The following is a 20754-nucleotide window of genomic DNA, read 5'->3' as shown; positions in this document are numbered from 1 at the left end:
ATGCCAAAAACGGGCAAACGCGCCAAATCCATTGTTATTTCGGTGGTCGATTGTTGTTCTTCCGGCTTGCGTGAGCTTACTGTGGCCCCAGCCACGCCCCTTACTCCACCCGCCCTTCGTTGGGTAAATTGTGCAAACAAACAGCGGATGCTGGAGCGCAGGAAGGGAATGAGCTATTCGGAAAGGATGCTGCTAACTACACTCAGAGAAACTATTGTGATTTGCTCTCGGAGTCACTAAGCAGGCTAAAGTGAAATTTTATTCTTCATATATTTGGATAGATTTATCTTTGCCAAATCGATTCAACTGTATTTGCTGATAACAAATTTAATAATTACTTCCACATATTGCTTTTTCTGTCTGCATACAGAACTTGTGCCACAAATCGGTTCAATTTTGGTGCCCCACTCATCTCATTCTCTGGCACAGTTGGGGGATAATTTGGCGGATTGGAGGGCGGTTGGCGTGGGGCTGAGCTTTTGTTTTTTCAGCTCGGTTTGTTCTCAACTGCAATAATCTTATTAGCAGTTTGTTGTTCGAACCTAATCAATTACCAACGTAATTACAAACTTTGCTAATCTGACTCGGTTTCCCCAGAAACGCTTTTCCAGCCCAGCCCAGGCCTTTTCGCCCATATTGTTCATGACCGTGTCAGTGTTGGTGTTGATGTTCGTGTCCCTGTCCGTGTTCATGTTCACGTCTAGATGGGAATACATCCTGCATACATGTTCTACCAATCCCACGGGGCCGTGGGTGAAACGCGCTTCGTTGATGCGGCTCAAATTTAGTGGCCTAAATAGCGATTTAGCCAGTGGAGCATGACAAAAGATCTCATCAAACGTTGGCAAATTGTTAACCAGAAGCTGATGGAGATGGAAGCGAAAGCGGTACAGACTAAGCGCTAGTTGAAAGGATTTCCATGGAAACGTTCTCATTCCCACTATGGGCTGTGAGGTACTTCTGATTGAAAAGCAATTAATTATAGAGCGCATTTGTTATTATAATAATACCAAATTACTAACTTTACTAACTTAGGCAAAGCGGATAATAAGCTAAGCTAATACATCCCTTTTCTAAGGCTTAAAGTCGTTAGCAACTAAGTATTTCCGCCATATCATAAAACATAAGTTGAATGATGCATTCTATAGCATGATCAATGAGCCGCTTATCGTATGCCAACAATCAAAGTTTAAACCGTCTTACCATTGCAGCTACGTTTATCTGTTGGGATTTGGCTAGCGGATTGCCAAAACTTTTTGGCTTAATCAAATGCCAAAATATTTGAATATGCCAAGACGAAATTATTGCTGTGTATGCTACCTCTGCCCCCCCTCGACATTTGCTGTCGACAGGAGCCGAGGAAAACTTTTCCACGCATGATTTAAATGGGAATAAATCTTGCGTTAAGACTCGACTTGGATTTGGATTACGCAAGGCCTGCAGAGGAGCAAAACGAACTGCTGCGTCACGTAGTTGGTAAATTTGTTTACACGTCCTCGCACCCGGTTTTTAGAATCTCGCCAGGACCAAGAGCAGGATTCAGCGCCCTCGGTTCACCCGCGCACCGCCGGCAGCTCCACAATTGGCATAAACTTTCTCATATGCAAATCGCAAGTTTAGCAAAATATTTCGTTTATTGTTGAAGTTTTCCTTTAGTTACTCTCGTTCTCTCCCTCAGTCGTCAACATTTTGTATGTTTTCCGTTCATTTTTCTTGACTTGCGCTGCCCGAAAGTTTTTCCTCGCAAAGTTTTTTGGCTCAAGACATTTTTTTTGATAAATTATCCAGCGTCAGTTTGTGTAAGTTTGGGCCAGTAAAAATGCGCTCTCCTTTTTTTTTTAATAAAAATCATGACACCTTTTATTGATTTACTTATTCTGTTCGGATGCTGATGTGTGTGATTGTGTGGGGTTGAGTGTTGTGTAGCAATATACACTGAAGACTCAATAAATACATATAATCCATTCGCTTAACTAACTGCGTTTTATCACTAGAATTACGTTCTCGCTGTTTACTGCCTTAATGTAGCCTCGGCAAATAATATCTAATTCGAAACTTTTATGTCCACTCTGCATTTATTTCAAATTGCATTCTAATTTCATTTGTCCAAAAGTGAAATTCGCTTAAATTCTAGTCAGAACACACAGCCTTGCTTTGTTTCTCTAAAAAAGTACACTTACTTGCTAGTTATTAATTACACATTTAATTACACACAGAACACTTCATGTTGTCAAGCTTACTGCTAAGGTGAATGCTAATTTCTGCGTTGAAATTATGTTTAATTTAAAGCCACATCCAGATAGTTTGTATAAAATGCACACAGCTTAGACTCTACTTGAAACAAAGACTAACGATCAATTTGGAAACTCAGTTACAAACGGAAAAGAAAAATGCTACCCATCTGATTTGTCAATGCTTTTGTTTAGCTTCAAAACTAATTTATTGAATTCGAGACCACAAACTGAAACGTAAATATTATTTAGAATTTTTATAAATTTACTTTGTTAAAATTAGTATGCTTTACAAGCTTAAAAAATGGCTTTCATGGCTATCATACAACATGATTGCATATTAGGTTTTTTTTTACAGATTTTCCAAATTTTTTTTGGAATTCAAATTTACAGTTCTTGGAAATTTGTATGCGACAGCAGTGGAATAGGCAATCTTTAGTAGGATTCTCGAGACTCAAGCGGATATTATTTACATATTTCAGGGACCAATGCGTCTTGTAAAAACGATTTGCATAAAACTGAAATGATATGAAATTAGATTTATATATCCAGACCATTATATAATTGATAACTTACCTTTCAACTGGCGGCTTGCAGCTACCACTTGACATTGCATTTCCAAAAATGAAATAAATGGCGAAACTTTGCAAAGAACATTACCATCTAAGGAATATAAGGGAAATTTATAAATTAGTCTTCATTAAATATAGTTAGTAACAGGGTTGTGTGAATAAAGCGAGTAATGTCTGCAAAGAATAAAATGAAAATTATCTAATGTAGTAGCATAAATCACAAATAATTACCTTTCTCTTATTAATAACCAAAATAACAAATAAAATTAAGCACACTGTTTAAATCAAGTTTTTGTGCATTTGAAACAGAGAACAGAACTTTATTTAGATATGTATGCTGTGGTGTATGAGTGTTTACATATGTGCATGATTTTTACATAAACAAAGTATGCTACAAAAGGCACTTATCTACTTCAAGATGTGCAACGACAAAAAGCCAATTAACCTTCAACTAAAACAGGAAAATTTACAATGAAATGAATCATATGTTATAATATAATACCAGATTTGTGAAAATTTGGATGATGTAGCAAATAATAGAAATTAAAAAATAAAATAATAAACTCCATTAATAACAAGTTTTCCTTTTTTCGATTTCATTTGGTTTGTTTTTTTTTTTAGGCATAGTTCGTTTCCTTTACAAATCGCATAAATAACACTGAGAAGCGTATGTGAATTTGTATGTTCAACTAATTATAAATCTAAAGAAGTATTACTTATAATGTGGTTAACAAAAACATTTTCATTTTCTCATTACAAATAAAATATGTGAGTTAGTTTGGGGGTGTAACAAATCAGATAACTAAAAACTAATTATGCGAGTCAGCATAAGTGTAGGTATATAAAAAGAGATAATCCAGTGAACAAAACGAGTAACTTGTAACTATAACTAGAATATATATCATGTGGGTATATATTTATAATAAAGAACTTCATTGTGACTTGCAACATGAGAGATGAACAAATCAAACAGAGAAAGAGTATGTATTAAATTATTAGTTATATCAAAAACTTAAGCCTAACACTCGAACAGATCTTTGTAATTATTATTTTTTTGTTTGTTTTTTATTTTTTGCTTTCGTTTGTGAGTCATGAGGATGTATACAAAATATTTAATAAAAGGCAATGGTTCAACCAACTCGTACGACAGTTTAAAATTAGGAAAACGAGTCGTAAAAGATTGGGTTCGAAGGGAACTTCAACAGAAAGTTAACTAAACTACGGTCTAAGTGTTGTGTTATTCGTTTCTTTTTGATTTTGTTTTTAGGTATTTGTTTTTCGTTTTTTTTTCTAATTCAACAATTAACGTGCTAAATCATAAGTGATTCTGTCTTTTTTTTTTGGCACAGATTTCATGTCTTTTTCTGCTCTTGTTTTTGGTTTTTGTATGATACGTACAACGTTGGCATTTGCATCATCGTTTAATCTTGCAACGCGCTCTACACGGGCAACTCTTCATTCATTGACTACTCCATATTTCACAAATCTCAGTGTTCCTCTACTCGATGTGTCCGGTTAACCTTGCCGCCGATGGTGGCCTCTAGTAGGGCTTCGAGTCCTTGGGCTTCTTCAGCTGCACCTTGAGACGCTTGGTGCCCACCTGGAAGCCGTTCATCGCCTTTATGGCCACCTGGGCCGAGTCTGGATTGTCGAAGGAGACGAAGCCGAAGCACTTCGACAGGCTCGTCTGTTTGTCGATGAACACCTTGGCCGAGATCACATTGCCGAAGGGCAGGAACGTGGAGGCCAGATCCGTATCGGTGAACTCCTGCGGCAGATGGTAGATGAAAAGGTTACAGCCCTCGGGTCCTGAAATGGTATAAAACGAAAAACACAATGTTAATTTTGAGAAAAAACACAATATTTTATTAGGTAATATATTAATTTAATTAATTTCATTTATTTAGTTATTATATATTCTTTACAAGAAAGTATATGGTAATGTATCCATATTTCTCAGTTTGCTCTTTAAAATTGTGTTCCGTTGTTTCTGCTGCCACTTGTATACAACAATGTAACCGCCTCACCTTTCAGGTGCTAGCAATTAATATCCCAGAGGCACCAATTTACGCTCGAGTTTTCCTCACAGCCGCTGAATTTCCAGCCACCAGACCGCGGAATAGCAACGGAAAGTTGAGCGGACAAAGTGGCGGAGATAAGGAAAAGGGGCAAAATGGGCCAGTGCCAGCTGATTGCCAAAACGGAAGCGGATATGATGCGCCCAGCCACCTACGCGCCCGATCTGTCTCTTTCGCACTTGTCTCGCCATCTCTGTTGCGCCACTCAACTATCTGCTGTACGTGTGGGTGTGACACTCTGTTTAGGAGCACGTGCTTTTGCAACTGCTGACATCGTCATCATTATCTTTCGCCATCATTATCATCGCCATCCCGGCATCATCATCAACACTCCGTCTCTGTCGCTCTGTCGCACTGTCATATCCCTGTCCCTGTCACACGCACATTAACATGGCTCGCGCCTCGTGCTGCGGTTGCACTTTTCGTGCAAATTACTGTCAACGTCACTGGCAATGAGCAGTCAGCAGTAATACAACCCACCAGCATCCAAAATCCGAAAGCTCGTGGTAGAAAGAGACGGCGCGAACGGATAGACGGAGAGGGAAGGTGTGTGGTGGAAAGAGAGAAGTGAACGCAGCGTCAGCAGTCGCGTTTTCACTTTCGAGATGCTTTTTAATGACAGCAAAACGCTTCGAATGGCAGCCGGCATTTTGCGGTCTTTCAATTTTATCAGGATGAAACACAAAACAGGAGAAAGGGACAAACAATGTTTGCAGTAGGGATTTTAAAATGCAAGATGACAGCTTTTAGTTAATTTCGAAATTTAATGTCAAACTAGCTACAGAGTATTCATTTGTAAACACACGACATCAGTAGTTTCAAGGAACTTACAACAAATATGATCTTAAACCAATGGGAATGATGTTCCGCAAACTCATACGGATATTAATTTTCCCCCATAAAGACCTATTAATCATTAAAGCAAATGGTTACACTCTTTGATGTGTCCCCCCGAACGCAGAGATTCACACTCACTGAAACCAAATAGGTTTGTAGTAGGACATTCAATGAGAAGAGGGATCCAACTTACTGCCTCACAACCATAACTCTCACTCCATCATCGTTCGCCGGCAGCAGTGCTATTGATCACCTTGATGTATGAGTTGGCCACCGTAGGCCTGCGCAATCCCACTGGGTTCGTCCTCAATCCGCCCACTCCACACTCCGCTCGAGTCCACTCCGCCCAGTGACACGCCACCTCAAGGTAAACTGACTGCTGACAGATTGCCGACGCTGATGCGATTACAAAATGAAGCCAAATTGAATGGCGAAGAAAGCTGCTGCTGCTGCTGCTGCTGCTGCTCCTCCGGAGGCATCTCCTTCGGTCACAAGCCGTTGACGTTGCCAGGACTTTAATATTAATTGACTCGGGGCTCGTGATGCACACTTGTTGCTTTGTAATTTGCACACCCATCAATTAATTTAGGCTCTGGCCAGGGGGGTGGGGCTGGGGTGCCGTTGCCGAACGGGGAGCAAAAAGTCCAATTAAAAATGCTTCAAGCTATTGAATTACGCGACTAACAAGCGACACGTGTGGCCCGACACGGCATATAATTAGATGAAAGGACAAATGTGGAGAGCAGCCAGGAGTTGTTCTCAAGGCAACAAATTAAGGCAACAATTTTGAATGGCACTCGATTATGTTCTAGTTCAATTTCAAGTGGGTGGAAAAAACGTACTAATAAGTAGAAGACATTTTTTGTTTGAACTTTGTATCTCTGAGGTAGCAGAATTTTAAGGCTTATGGATACTAACTTCTATGCTTTAACCTATTTATTCAGCAACGCATTTCCTTGAACACCAAATTTATATTCAAAACTAAATCCATGTGCAGTCTGGGTTGGTTCGACTCAACTTTCTATAAATTCAGTTAGCTGTCAACTGCAAAATGTTTTCCACACATTTTGGTAACCAGAAATGTGTAACTTCTTGGAATCCGCAAAGGATTCCCGCCCCCCACATACAAATAAACTTCCTGTTTTGTTTTTTCTTAAATCACAAGCTTTTCCCCCCCTTTTTTTCGGTTGGAATTTTTCAGTGTGCGAAAAACGATTTCCTATATTGCATTTTCCTCTTCCGCCGAGCAAAGATGCGCCATCCGCCTTGGCAATGTCGCCTGCCCTTTTCGCCATTGATGCACTCGCATTCTGGGCGGGAGTTGGAGGAGTTGAAGGGAGTTGTTAGTTGCAGATGCACATTCACATTCCCTCTCCCTTTCGCAGTTCGCAGCAGCATTTTTTGCGATTTTCCTGGCTGTCGCGCTCAGCGAGCAGTGAGCTGGGGAAAGTCTTTCTTTATTTTCCTATTCCTCTCAAGGGCACGAGCGAGGCGGAAGGAAGCCAAATGGAATCTATGGCACATAAGCTACAGTTCCAGATCTGCCTGCACATATATCTGAGTATCTTTATTGATTTTAATGCGACTTGTGCATAAAGCTGCACTGCGAGAAATTGCGCCGGCAATAATACTTATGTACCAATACTATGATTATAGGTTGGTGTAAACTGAATATATCAACTTTTATACTTTAATACAATATTCTTTATGAGCTATGGTCTAATATTAACATGTTTTTCCTTGCAACTAAGTAGTTATGTATAGATTTTGATTGTTTTTATATAATTGCGTTGTTTTCTCGTAACCGTAACAACTACTCACTTGCCGGCACAAACTCTTTATAACAATACCGCCGACCTGCCAGCGCAAAAATCGCAAATCTGTGGTGCCCTTTGCTCCCTGAACCGCCCACTCCGCCCACTTTCTGCGCACATACAACATTTGGTTATTTTATATTCCAACTTCCGGCTTATGCACATGACTTTAATCCGGATCCGGATGCAGCCGGAAGAAGAGGCGACCGCTGCCGCCTTAGGGTCACCCATGCGAAGAAGTCGGAGGCGGAGTATTCCCATCGTCTGTCACTGTCATATTTGTCCCCTTCTCGGCCAGAGTTCTCCTTCTTCTCCACTTGGTGCCTTAGCCGCCTTAAAGGGCAGCAGCGCAGTGCCGCTTATGATTTTTTTGTATATATTTTTTACAACATATTTCTCATATTTTCATATTTATTTATTTCATTCTGCTGCTCCTGCCTGTGTTTCCTGCTTAATTTTGTGCCTGTCGTCTGGTCCTGTCTACATGCTTATAAGTTGTTTCCTGCTCCCGAGACCATCCTTATCCACCGCTTTAGATGCCACGCCCCCATCCTCCGCCTCTCTTCCTCTATGTATTGTGGAGCTGTCGTCATTTGATAAATTTCGCATGTTGGGAATTTATCTGCCCTAGACATTCTTGCTGCAGTTTTTCCTGCCTTTTTGTGCCACATGGATTGCACAAATCCGACATTTTTACAGTTTGCTCAAACACATTTTACCGCCCAGCACAGATCGATCATTTTCGTATTTTAACAATTGAAATATTGTATTTAAATGGTATGTGTAGTAAAGTTCTAATTAAGCTGCTATCAAATTTCAAATTCTTCTAAAACTCTGAACCTATTTGACATTTTTATCCACATTTTTAGCATGCTAAAGCAAGCTCCCATTTTAAATACTGCCAAATCAGAGTCAATTACCCATTAACCACTTTCCGTCTATAATCTCCCTTATCCCACCCAATAATTATATAGAGCTTAATCCCCGGCTTTCCGTCCATTACTTCGACTTCCATTTAAGCAGGTCCAAGTCATCTATGATAGTTTTTCACAATCCAACCAAGCGAGGCGAAACATGGCAGCTCACATTTCGCATTTCGGCTAGCAGGAGCAATTTGTTGTGCTTCCACAGACAGGACCGCACAATCCTCGCTGTTCCAGGACTTGTTACTCCCCCTACCCAGGACAGTTGTTGTTGCAGTTGGTCAGCAGGGAATTTTCGGCGACGTCATGAGTCAGCAGAGCAAACAAGGAGTCGCACAAAAGGACGAGGCAAGCAAAAGTGAAGAGTCACAGGATACGAAGATGAAGTTGGGGCGACGAAGGGCGAGCGAGTCACTCGACTGCAAAAATATATCTCACTATATGGAGGAACGTGCAGAGTGAAAAATATCAGAAAGTTAGCAATATATTAAACATAAATTGAAATAGCCGACAAATGTAGACAAATACAAATGGAATTGTTGTTAATTTATTTCATAAAATTTTTGAAAAATAATAAGTAAAGTTGATACATTTATTATTATTGCTTCCAAATTCGTTGCAGTGCACGTTCATCACACCCATGCACTCAAATGATGTTTGCTTATGTAACCGGAAATATAGCAAAAAGTGCAATGCCAAAACATTTTCCGTTGCATTTTGGCCAACATTTCGAATATCTCCCTGCTGCAACTTTAATGTTATGTGTGCCAAAGTACACCCCTTCCCACCCCACACACACACACACACCATATAGTGGGCGGGAAAAAGGGAAATGCTCAGTTGCCATATATGCGCACATATATTTCCCGATATCGACAGCGACGTCTGACTAATGGAATTGTGTGTCAAGTGTGTGTAATATTTACACTGTGTCGGGAGCTGATAAAAATTTAAGCCCCACCAAAACGCTCCTCATAAATTCAACTTAGCAAGTGCGAGATGGGATGATGGGGAGCAGATGAGGAGCAGGAGGAGCATACAAGATGATTGATCTTATTGATTTTTGCTACATCTCTCCCAGGCATTGGCTTATGGCATTGAAGGATTTGTGTCAGCAGAAGACATTCGATTGCGGATTAAGGGGGCGTCCTGCATCCGTACATCCGTGTGGGCGTGGCAAGGAGATTGAAGTGCTTGTGAGCTGGTTAAGATGTTGGGGATTTTGATTTGTGGCAGCTCAAGCTCGAAAATCCGCTTCTCTGCGGCGGCTATGTGAAAAAGGCCCAACTAACGTTCGGAACCTATCTCATCCCGAATTGCACATTTTATCCAACTGCATAGCATTTGATATATGACTTTTCATATGAAAAATAAGGCTGCTCGCCTCCAGCGCAGCAAAAGCGATGGAAACAATGGCACAACTAAAACTAAGTAGATTAGACAGACATCCACAAAATGTCCATGACAAGTGGGATTCGAAATGAAGGCAGCGGGATCGGTGGGGCAGGATGTGGGTGGACATAATGCGGGGGCAACGAACGAACAGAAACCAGCAAAAAAGGATGCAAAAAGGATGCTAAAATAACCGCATCACGAGCGAGTGACGCTGACAGCAATGAGCGGGTTTAATGCATGTGATGTTGCATCAGCAGCAGCAGCAACAAATACAATTGGAAATACGAGAATGGGCAAGGGATATACCCTAGTTTGCATTTGTATCTTTACTAATGCAAGAAATTAGTTGTGTGAGCTGTAAAAGGTTATAGATACTTAGTCTAATAATATAGGTATTTGAATTTGATGGTTTACTTTAGTCGTTCATGCCGCACATTATCTGGTTAGAGTATTTAAAGTGTAAAAAACGAACAGCGCGCAAGATAAAGTGCAAACGATTTGATATTGGAGTGGCAACCGCAGCGGCATTCATTCGGCCATTTTACTACATTTATCAAAATGTCAGGCAGTTAGACATTTCTATTTCTAGCGTGTGCGTGCCAGTTCCCCACCCTTTTTCCAGCCCCGCAAAACACTCTAATTACCTACGAAATTACAAATGTAGACCGGAAATTAAAATTAGACCTTACGCACATAGGATTCTTCATTAGATTTAAAGAGGTTTTTTGATTACAAATTTCAAGCTATTAAATGAAAATAAGTATATGAATATGTTTAGTAAACGATCACCCTTTTGATAAATATTGCCATATCTATCTATCAGTTACATATATTTCTCTCAGTGTGTATTTTCATGGGGCACTCACCTTCAATCTGCTTTCCCGCTGCGGCGGCGGCTGCGGCGCTGAGGGCAACGCTGGCCAGCGGCGAAGTGGACAATGCACTGGCGCTCCCGAATTGCGGCAGACCGGCGGCTGTTGACATATATGCCGATGCCATTGGATTCGGATCGGACCCTATATAATGAGAGAGGGAATTACAATTTAGTTCGTTGGCGTAGGAAAAGAGCAAAGTTTCAAAATTACATAACGAAATCATAAGAGTGTCTTGAACAAAGTAAGCTTGCTATAATAAATTAAAGAAATAAATTAAAGAATATAACATATTTTAATAATTCATTTTATTTATTAAAATCTGAAAGGACCTTTTAGCCACTGCAGAATATTTCTAAAATTGAATTTGGCCACCTCTGTTATTTGGCAGAATCATATCCAATTTCACTGTATAATTATTATTTAGTTTGTTTCGTTTCGTCAGACGTAATTAATCATCGAATTTTGTACCCTGCCACGCGGGGTGACATTTGATTATTTTACAAAGCACACACACAACATACACACACCTATACAAAACACACTTACACACACACACTCAGGCAGATGACATCCGCAATGGCCAATCTGAAATTAATTTGTTGGTTGTGTTCTGGTTTCGGGTTTTGTGTAATTTGACGCCTGTTGTTTGTTATTTAGTTGTTTTGCGTGTTTCGCCATTGGCCGTCATGCAATGCAATTTTGTGGTTTGCAATCCGGTCATGAACACCACCTCCCCACCCCCCTTGCTATTTTTAACACCCCTTTTGGGGTCACCGCCCGTGATCGCCGTTATTAATGAATTTTGCCAACTTAGTGCATTTGAAAAACGCTAGCAATGCGCTCAATATCCTAGAAAAATAGTAATGAACAAATATATTAAAAAAAAAATGAAACTAATAAATATTGCAATATTTATTGCGAGAATTGTATATTTCATTTTAAATCAATCAAGCTGAAAACTTTACTGATTTAAATACAAGACAGACAATTTGCCATAGCGATTAGGCGAAAAGTTTTGCGCACAAATTTGAACCGGAAATTGTTTTAATTGTTGTTCAAACTTTTCACAAAGAAAGGCACGAAAAGTCAGCCAGTCAGTGAATAGTGGAATATATATGTACATATATGTATGCTGGACATACTGCACACACTGCTCATCAAGGAGCCTGGCTAACTAAGTTGGCCAATAATAATCCACATGAGTGGTCCGGCCTGGTCGGCTAGAAACAACAAACAATGCCAACAAAAAAACAATGCCGAGTGAATGGAATAAGAAGTCGAAAACATTGCCTAAAACTATTTTCAGCCCCGGATGTTGTCTGTTTTGTATTTGCAAGTAAGTTTTTAGAGTTCGCAGTTGGAAATTTGTTCGCCGACTTCAAGTACGAAATTGTACAATTTCCAGTTCCTACTTCTTCTTCATCTTATTTGCCACTTGCAGGCACAAGACTTTTTGTTCGCACTGTTATTGTTATAGTTCCTGTTGATTTTCAAGTGCAAAAAAAGTGCAAAAAATTGTATAAACAAACGTAATGGAGAGCGGGGCTACGAAAAAAGGAAAAGACCACGATGGCAGTGGAGCTCAGGACGTGTTGAAACCCTAAATCAGTTTGAAGGACCAGAGGTTGGTAGTATAAACTACATAGTTTACTGCACTTGAACCAAACTTTGATTAAGATTTTCGGTTGTTGCTGTTGGCTTGGCTTTTCCTCTTTTTCGTATTTTTTGTAGTTACTCAACTTGGCAGAGAGGTCAAAGGAGTGAGCTCCGAAAAACTTTTTGAATTGGATGCTCTTAAGCTTTAGTGAGCGGTGCTTGTGGAAAATCAAGCAAAGGTCGAGGGGAGAAAAATCCAAAAAGGCACTATTGCTGATTTTCCTAATTACTCTCAGCTTTTGAAATTTATCCCACACAAAAGGGCAAAACACCTAGTCGTCTAAATTAGGTAGTTATAAATAATCTCATCATTTGGTAATCTATGTCTATTTTTTTCAAATCAATCCGATATTTTCCGATATCTCAAAACAATTAGTTTTTTATTCCACTAAATTTTCGATAACCAATATGCGTTGGTGTTGCATCAACAAACAAAGCCGAGAGCTCAATTTGTTTGTACTTTTTATTTGTGGCAGGCAGAAGCTGTACGCAACAGAAAGTTTGTTACTCGTGGCAACTTGGGAAAGCGATTTTGTAGTTTAGTTACTGTATCCGCTCAGCAAAGAAAATAAAAACCAAGCCGGAAAGTTTGGGTTCTCTGTAAGAGATGTATGAAGAGGGTTTCGACTTAATGGATCTTCTGTATTAAATGGAAGCCCCTTAAAACACATATGTATTAAGTTCATATATAAGGGGTTGATCCAAATATAATTTTATACATAGGCGTCAAAAGAAGTTCAAAAGGTAAAATGTATCTCAAATAACAGGGTATGAAAAAAGATAGGCGCATCCCTGCTCTCCTCACTGTCAGCTGCACTTTGAGCTGAATTTCTTTTTCATTCGCAGGGGAAGGATGTAACAGACGGAGGACATCTCCTTCGAGTCCGAATGAATCGTCGGACTCCATCCGCTGCCGGGGCAAAGAATTTTTAATATTTCATTAAATGAAGTGCCCGGAAATCGTTCAAGTGGCACACGATGAGCACGCACAAGTGCACAAGGGCCAAAACTCACGAAAATCCCCACAAGATAAGCTCTGAGCAAAGAAGGACGAAAGGCGAGGAGAGCGGAGTCACTGGAAATCCGCTTAATTTTTGGCATTTTTCTGGTTAAGTCAGCCGCAGATTTTTCTTCGTATTTGGCCACGGTTTTTGTTCGCCTACTTGCCAACTAAGATCCTCTCGGAATGAACTTGCTAAGAAAATATTTAAGAAGTAAGTGTGGAAATGGCGGAAAATGCGGTCAACGATGCCCACAGATAGGCAATGACATTTCCTCTGCTTCTCTGCTCCGAAAACTTAACGTTTAATTTTGTTGGACAATTTTTTGTTTGTCTTTCATTTGGTTTTACTTCGTTGCCACATTTAAGTGGAATTTTCTTTGGGTTCTTATGTGAGGTTACTATTTTGTTAAAATAATAGAGCATCCTTAACAAAATATTTCTTATCTCTTATTTTTGAAATTATTTGGTTAAATTAATCTTTTATTGCCCAGAAAATCTTTGTTGACCTTAATTTTTTAATTCCCAATAGCGGTTTTTATATACATCCAAAGTTGCAACTGAAATTCGGAAGTTGAGAAGTGAGAAATGAAAACCGTGAAGTGAGCAGAAAACATTGCAATTCCCCCAAAGCGGAAAAGTCAATGAGGCCAAGAAGGAGTGCAGTGCAGCAGCAACTGCCTGGTTCGTCCTTTATGCCCCTCTATCCTCACCCCTTTACCCTTTTCCCAGCACCTCCTCGACCCCCTTAACTCCAATCCCCTACCCCCTCTCCAGAGGCTTTTGCTGCAATAAGTTCCGTGTTGTTAATTTCGCAAGAGAGTGTAACTTGTAATTTTGTACGTTGTAGGGTCTTCTCCTGTATTCCAGATAAAGTCCGCCCCCTCCGCAGATACGTCCATCAAGTCTCAACGGACTGGTGACGTAAAGCAGGCGACGTTAAGCAAGCGCGTTACGGTGCACGTGAATGTTACGTCGAATGGTTCGTTGACTTTAACTATCAAACTTAATAACACACACATTTTTTATGACGCAATGAAAACGAAAGCCACATCACTCGGCAAGTGATAAGAAATTTAAGAAAATGGGGAAAAACTTTGAACTTTTTAAGAGATTAAAAAGAGATTGTTTTAATAAACTGATAAGTTCTTTTGCAAATGCAATTGATACAAAATTAAATGAAAGAACCACACTAATAAACTGTGCAAATATATTTTTATATAATTCTCACCTGTCTTTTTAGCTGCGTTTTATCAACAATTATTTAAGCGATTAGCAAATGTTAAAAAAGAGAATAGGGAATAAATACATTTTTGTCAGACCAAAATTGTATGGATTGTAAGCGGATTTCGATAGAATTAAAATTTTGTTGACAATTTAAAGCAACATAAACAATCGAAATAAAAAGTATGAAAGCTTTGAAAATGTTGATAAATTCAAGAGCATTCTCACCTGATTTTTTGGCTGCAGCCTTTTTACCCAAGAGGCCTGCATTAAATCCATATTAATTTATAGGACGGAATAAGCAATGTACAAGTAGATCAAAGAGAATACATTTTTGTTAGCAAAAATGAACGAAAAATCCTCTAAGCTAATTAGGATGGACATGCCGAAGACGTCAATCTATCCCTTTACGAAAAGAAAAATTCCTATTTGGCTATTTTAAGTCGATTTCTTCGGCAGTGAAGCTTGACAGTGAAGCCCTGATTGTAATTGGATTTCGTTGGATAAACAGAAGAGCATGGGCATTGGAAGAAGGATGAGTAGTTCCCTTAGTAAATTAGGCTAATTGGGCACTTTGAATGTCACATGATGACACATTTGTTGGCAAAGAAACCAAAAATAGAAAAGCAATTTCGAGTAGAAAGTTCACCTCATTAATGATGAATTAAATTAGGAGACCAAATGAATATTGATGAGTTTATCGATCGACTTATTTCGGCTATATATTACCCACTCATAACAAACAAATTATGCGTTTGTAATCTCTCTATTACACTTCTCGCATTTGTCCAAATATACATTTATCCGAAAATAACTTATTATAATCCAATAAGCAATCGACACTCATTAAAGGCAATAACCAGAACAACGTCGAGATAATTAGAAATCGATAAAAGAAACACTAAGTAGCGTTGCGGAAAAGGGAAAGTGTGCCGGAAAGAAAAGCCAGCAACAGGCTAACACGAAAATAGAGAAGTGGCAAAACCCTGTGACGCACAAGGAAAACTTCAATACGGAAATGAGAAAAAAATTAGATAATTAGCCGAGGCAACTGATGACCGAGATAAGACCGGGGGATTATGGGATGCGGTAAGCCCTGATGAATTATTAACCATGGAGGCGCTCGATTCAAGTGCTTTTGCCCCTAACTATCCCGGCTGCTTAAATAGCTGTTTTAAAGGATGTGGAGGAGTAACTCACAGAGCAGTGCAGCCGTGTTGGTCAGTTGGGCGCTTCCTGGCGATGTGGCAGCGGCGGCTGCCGCGGCGGCATTCGAGAGACTCGGCTGCGTCATGGCCGCAATGGCCGCTAGATTCTGGACGGTCATCGGGGTCAAAAGTCCTGCGGCCGCCACAGCGCTGGTGTCCGTCGCCGAGCTGCTCTGCTGGGCTCCCAGTCCTGTGAGGGCTGCAAGGGAACAATAAATTAAAATCCATTAGACATCAGAGCTTGCTACCATTCATTCAGATTGAATGAAAATGGCTAAGCAATTGCTATTGATAGTTCATGCTCACCTTGCAACAACTGGTGCTGCAGTCCCACCGCCTGCAGCTGCTGCAGCAGTTGGATGGAGGCCGGGGTGATGGCATCTGCGCCGAGAACCGGCGAAGGCTGCTGCGGCGGATTGGGCAGGATGGGCGTGGTCACGCTGGTGGCCGTTTGGCCCAGCGGTATGTTAATGTTGCTGGCCAGATTCCAGAGGTTGGCCTGAATTTGCTGGATCTTTTTCTGCTCCTTCTCCTTTTGCGTATCGGCGAACTTGACGACCAGCGGCGATGTGCAGCCCTCCATGATCTTGTTCTGGCTCAGGGTCTGAGAATGCGATTGCGATATATTACACACATTTATCTACAAGATACGAGTATTCGCTACTCACCACTTTGATGGCCGAAATGGCAGCGTGCTTGGTGGCGAATGTGACGAAGGCACAACCCTTGCTCTGTCCGTTCTGGTCCCGAAGGACGGTGCACTCCTCGATGGCTCCGTGGACTTCAAATAGCTTGCGAACGTCGTTCTCGTTCAGCTTCTTGTTTAGCATACCCACAAAGAGTTTGCGTTCTGAAAGTAAATGATTGCCATCAGTTACTATCGAATATTCATGAATTGGGGAGAGAAATAAGAACCTAGTAACAACATCATCTATCAATATTCACACAATATCAATATTCTAAGAACTTCTTAGTTACTTTCATCTATTAAATGTAAGATTTATATTAAATTAATCTAAGCAGAGCCTAAGACCTTGGCCTTGGTAAGTTAATCGCTGCGTGAAAAGCTGGCGGAAGCCCCAGCTCAACCGCATTGTCGAGTGTAACCCTATAGCTAATAGTTGAGATTGCCTTGGCTGGGAGCTCTCTGTTTTGGCATTGAAAAGTGCCACCACACTCAAGTGGGTTAGGGCCAGGTCTAAACTGGATTGTTGTGGACTGGTTCGGAATAGAGCGAATAGGAGGGGGTGGTCGCTTTTTGTGGAGAGTCTGCCTGCCTGCGTGTGCTCAGCCAGGCTTAGTTAATTCCAGTATTTGGCAATGCTCAATTAATTTTACATAAATTAAAACACTGGCTGCTGCTGCCTGCTGAACTGGGCTCTGGACTCGATAACTAATTGGCAGGCATTTAACATTTCGCCAAATATTTGCACTTTCCATGGAAAAGGGCTCCAAGTTTGGCGGCGAGGCGACCGAGGTGGCAGCCAATGTGCAACTAATTTATTTGCACAAACACGCAAAATGCGCACTGCACAAATTAATTGTTATCAATTGTGCAATTGGCTGAGAATGTTTTTCCAAATGGGAAAAGCGGGATGCCATGTGATGTGGTTGTTTGTGCGGGCGGATCGCATCGTTTCGGTTCGGTTGGCTGGACTCTCTATCTTTTAACTAAACCAAATTGCAAATCAATTGGCTTAAATGCATTTAAAGTGCAGGCGATTACTGCGAGCGGATTAAATTTGTATGACTCGAGCGAAATAAATGAAAAGTTTGAACCCTGAACTCTTTCAATTAGCGTGATTTACTGTCAGCTGCTTTTCACATTAAAGATTTATTTATATAAATATATATATATTTAATATATACTTAATTTAGAATATTTAGTGACAAAATTAGCCCTTGCTTATTTATTTCCCATTTCATTTCAATAGAGCCCAATTAGTTTTCGCTGGCAGGAATTTTTGGATATCGTCATCCGAAAAATCGAATAACGTTAGCATTGTTATAAATTATTATATTATCGCTTCAATAAACGGAAAATTTTTAGTCAATGGAAATTATGTTTTATGGCCTGCAATTTGCCGGCACACAAAAATGTTCAGCGCCCATTTGCCGCCCACTTGAAAATCTGTTTTTGGAAATCAATTAAAATTATAATTAAGCTGCTTATGGGGTGGAAATTGATTTTAAGTAGCCATTCTGGTCATTGACTTTGCTGCCGTGCTGACGGGCGGGTATTTAAACTTATTATTATTCGAAACGTATTATTATTATGGCAACTTTTATAGTCGCGAGTAAGCGCAAGAAGTGTTGAAATTCAGCTTAATGGCTGGGTATTCTAATGCCTCGGTTTTTCCCCATTGCGGTCTGCCACTTGCCACTCGGTACTTGCCACATTTCGAGGCATCATCGTGCTGCAATGCGGGTCTATCCTTCCACTCGATGGAGCGTCATCCACCAACTGCCTCCCCCTCTCTCTCTCTCTCTCTCTCTCTCTATCGCTCCCAATTCAATTGCCATTCCGGCTGCTGATGCTGCATCATCATCATCATTATCATCATATTCCCCAAGCGTTATCAAATGCAAAAACCCACACACACACACTATAATGATGGAGATGGGGCGGAGGAGCACTTGCACCATTATTATTATGATTATCGCAAACTGCAAGTGCAACTGCAGCAGCAGCAGCAGCAGCGACATCGACTAACTGCACTTGAGCTATATTATCATAATCCTAGCAGAAATTGCGCGCAGTCAGCAGCAGCGCATCCAGTGGGAAAAAGGAATTTTAAAATTCATTGAATTCGATGCTTGCGGTGGCGGAATGCCAATACCCCCACTACTACCATCCAAAACACCCACTATCCAATTTCGTAATTCAAGTCCCTCTTCCCGAAAAAGTAAACAAACTTGGCGTGGCGGTGACCTCATTAGTTTCGATCAGCTGCAAATTGTAAGCGTTTTCCATTGCCATCGAGGGACTCAAACTCAAGGAAGAGTAATAAGAAAATGTGTTTAAGTTTAGATTATAATAAATGCTTTGGAAGGAATGTTCAAGTGTCACTGGCAAGAAACTCAGAGAAATCTTCTTCAATGGGTTCCAATATTAAACTGACTATACATTTATGGTTTAAATGCTTCGAGATAAAGAGGCTCAGTTATCCCATTATCATAGTGCCCAGCTGTAAACCCTCGCAAATCTTAAGCGGCATTCAATTTAAAGTTAAATTCCGCCACCAAGGCGTCGGTAAAACTTTACCTTTAAGTCCTGCCAGCGAAATTGCTTTAGTTTTAAATTATTAATATGTTGGACCAGGCTCGCTCGCTGCTCGTCGCAGTTATTCCGCCCCACTCCTCTTAACCCGGCCAAAGTGGGGGAGGAGGCGGCGGCTTAATGCCGGGTGGCTGGAAAATGGACGAGTCAGTGAGCCGGCTTCGGGGTAATGCAACTAATCTGCTTCTAGTGGCGCACATTAAGTGTTGCCACGCTTTCGACTTTAATTTGAAAACATAAAGCAGAAAAGCAGGGGCGGCGGTGGCGCTCAGGGAAGCGGCTAAAGTGCGGCCACTTCTGCAACCTACATTCACACACACACACACACACATTCAGGCAGGACTTTATTTTCCTTGCTCCTGCGATGGCCATTTCTGCATGCAACTCAACTTAACCGAGCGACCACTCGAACCTCCAACCCCAACCCAAAGCCAAACTCAAAACCAGAGAGTCTGGGAACCCAGAACCCAGAAGCCAGAACCTCGAACTCAAAACCGAAACCAAATGCTGGGCGAACGAGCCATGACATCGACGCACTGAACGCTACCTCTTCCACTCTTTATTCGCGCCCACTTTTTCTTTGGATTCTGCATGTAATGAGTGGGTTATGCGCGGTATTTGATATGAAACGACTGAAAAAATACCGACTAATTAAATTGGAGTATAAATTGTTTCAGCAGGAAACTCTTTGTTCAAGATAACGAAGTCAACAAATCAATACTAATCATTAGTCAATGAATAGCTACTCAAATAATCCTAATTAATCGAATCCTTTAAACAAATACAGTGTTATTTACTAAGCATTCTGATAAATCGTTTGTATTATCGAACTTTTAAGAGCATCCCTTTAGGTTACAAACCCATCACTTGGTTCATCATACCCGCAATATAGTGCATATCCAAAAATGGCAGCAACGCTCAAAAAAACGGGTCATATTTGCCGCCATTTCAGCCGAGAGTGTGAGTGAGTTTGCGCGTGTGTGTGTGAACGTATGTGGTATCCGTGCATCCTTCATTCAAACCACCCCCTCCATCCAAAACCGCCCATGTAAGCCCCCTTCATCACCACTCACCGCTCCCCTCCCCCCCTTGTTGGCCAACACACTTGGCTTAGCTTATTTATGTCACAAATATGAGCAAACGCGTACGCAATGCCACGGCTGGATGGACTTGCCTTGCTTGGATGGAGGCCACCCACCTGCCTCCCATTGCCACCCCCAACTGCCCACTTACCACCACCACCACCGCACCCCCGCTCTTGCACTCCTCACCTGGCTGCTTTTGCCACTTTGCATGCATCGCTGCGTGTTTGGCATATTTAACAAATTTTCGCAAAAATAATGTAACTCTCCATGCTGAACTCGCGTTGTTGTTTTTCCCCTACAAGTTGTTGTTGTAGTTGTTGTGGCTGTGGTTATACGCACACTGTGAAAAAGGGGGGTGCTTAGTGAGAGGGGGGGAGTGAGAGTGGCAAAATCTAATCAAGCGCTGCGGCAATAGTCGCACACTGGCATCGAAATGCACAAATACATATGCCCAGAACATAGTTACGCACACACGCACACAATGACAGGTTCAAAAACCACATGCTTGAAAATTGAAAAACAATTTAGAAATATAAAACCAAAATGTAATGTGTAAGATTTTGCAAGAAACACGGA

At 40.9% G+C, this 20754-nt stretch overlaps 1 protein-coding gene across 8 annotated transcripts in view; it reads right to left on the bottom strand.

Annotated features, from left to right (window-relative positions):
* Positions 1 to 2309: 2309 nt before the first annotated feature.
* Positions 2310 to 20754, bottom strand: part of LOC6617729 (CUGBP Elav-like family member 2) — a 105244-nt gene continuing 86799 nt past the window's right edge. For 4 of the 8 annotated variants that reach the window (XM_032714065.1, XM_032714060.1, XM_032714063.1 and 1 more), the window contains 7 exons: positions 16482 to 16663; positions 16120 to 16417; positions 15806 to 16012; positions 14834 to 14869; positions 14613 to 14624; positions 10717 to 10866; positions 3088 to 4612 (listed from right to left, as the gene is read on the bottom strand). In XM_032714065.1, coding sequence (XP_032569956.1) covers positions 4344 to 4612; positions 10717 to 10866; positions 14613 to 14624; positions 14834 to 14869; positions 15806 to 16012; positions 16120 to 16417; positions 16482 to 16663 — 1154 coding nt within the window. In that variant the 3' untranslated portion in view covers positions 3088 to 4343. Of the gene's footprint in view, positions 2750 to 2807; positions 2895 to 3087; positions 4613 to 10716; positions 10867 to 14612; positions 14625 to 14833; positions 14870 to 15805; positions 16013 to 16119; positions 16418 to 16481; positions 16664 to 17250; positions 17270 to 20754 lie in introns of those variants that run through there. The other 4 variants (XM_032714062.1, XM_032714064.1, XR_004361205.1 and 1 more) reach the window with 3 other exon arrangements.

Source organism: Drosophila sechellia, chromosome 2L (genome assembly GCF_004382195.2).
Source record: "Drosophila sechellia strain sech25 chromosome 2L, ASM438219v1, whole genome shotgun sequence".
NCBI classification, from domain to species: Eukaryota; Metazoa; Arthropoda; class Insecta; order Diptera; family Drosophilidae; genus Drosophila; species Drosophila sechellia.
Note: the sequence above shows the minus strand (reverse complement) of the source record. Positions and strands in the feature narration are given on the sequence as shown.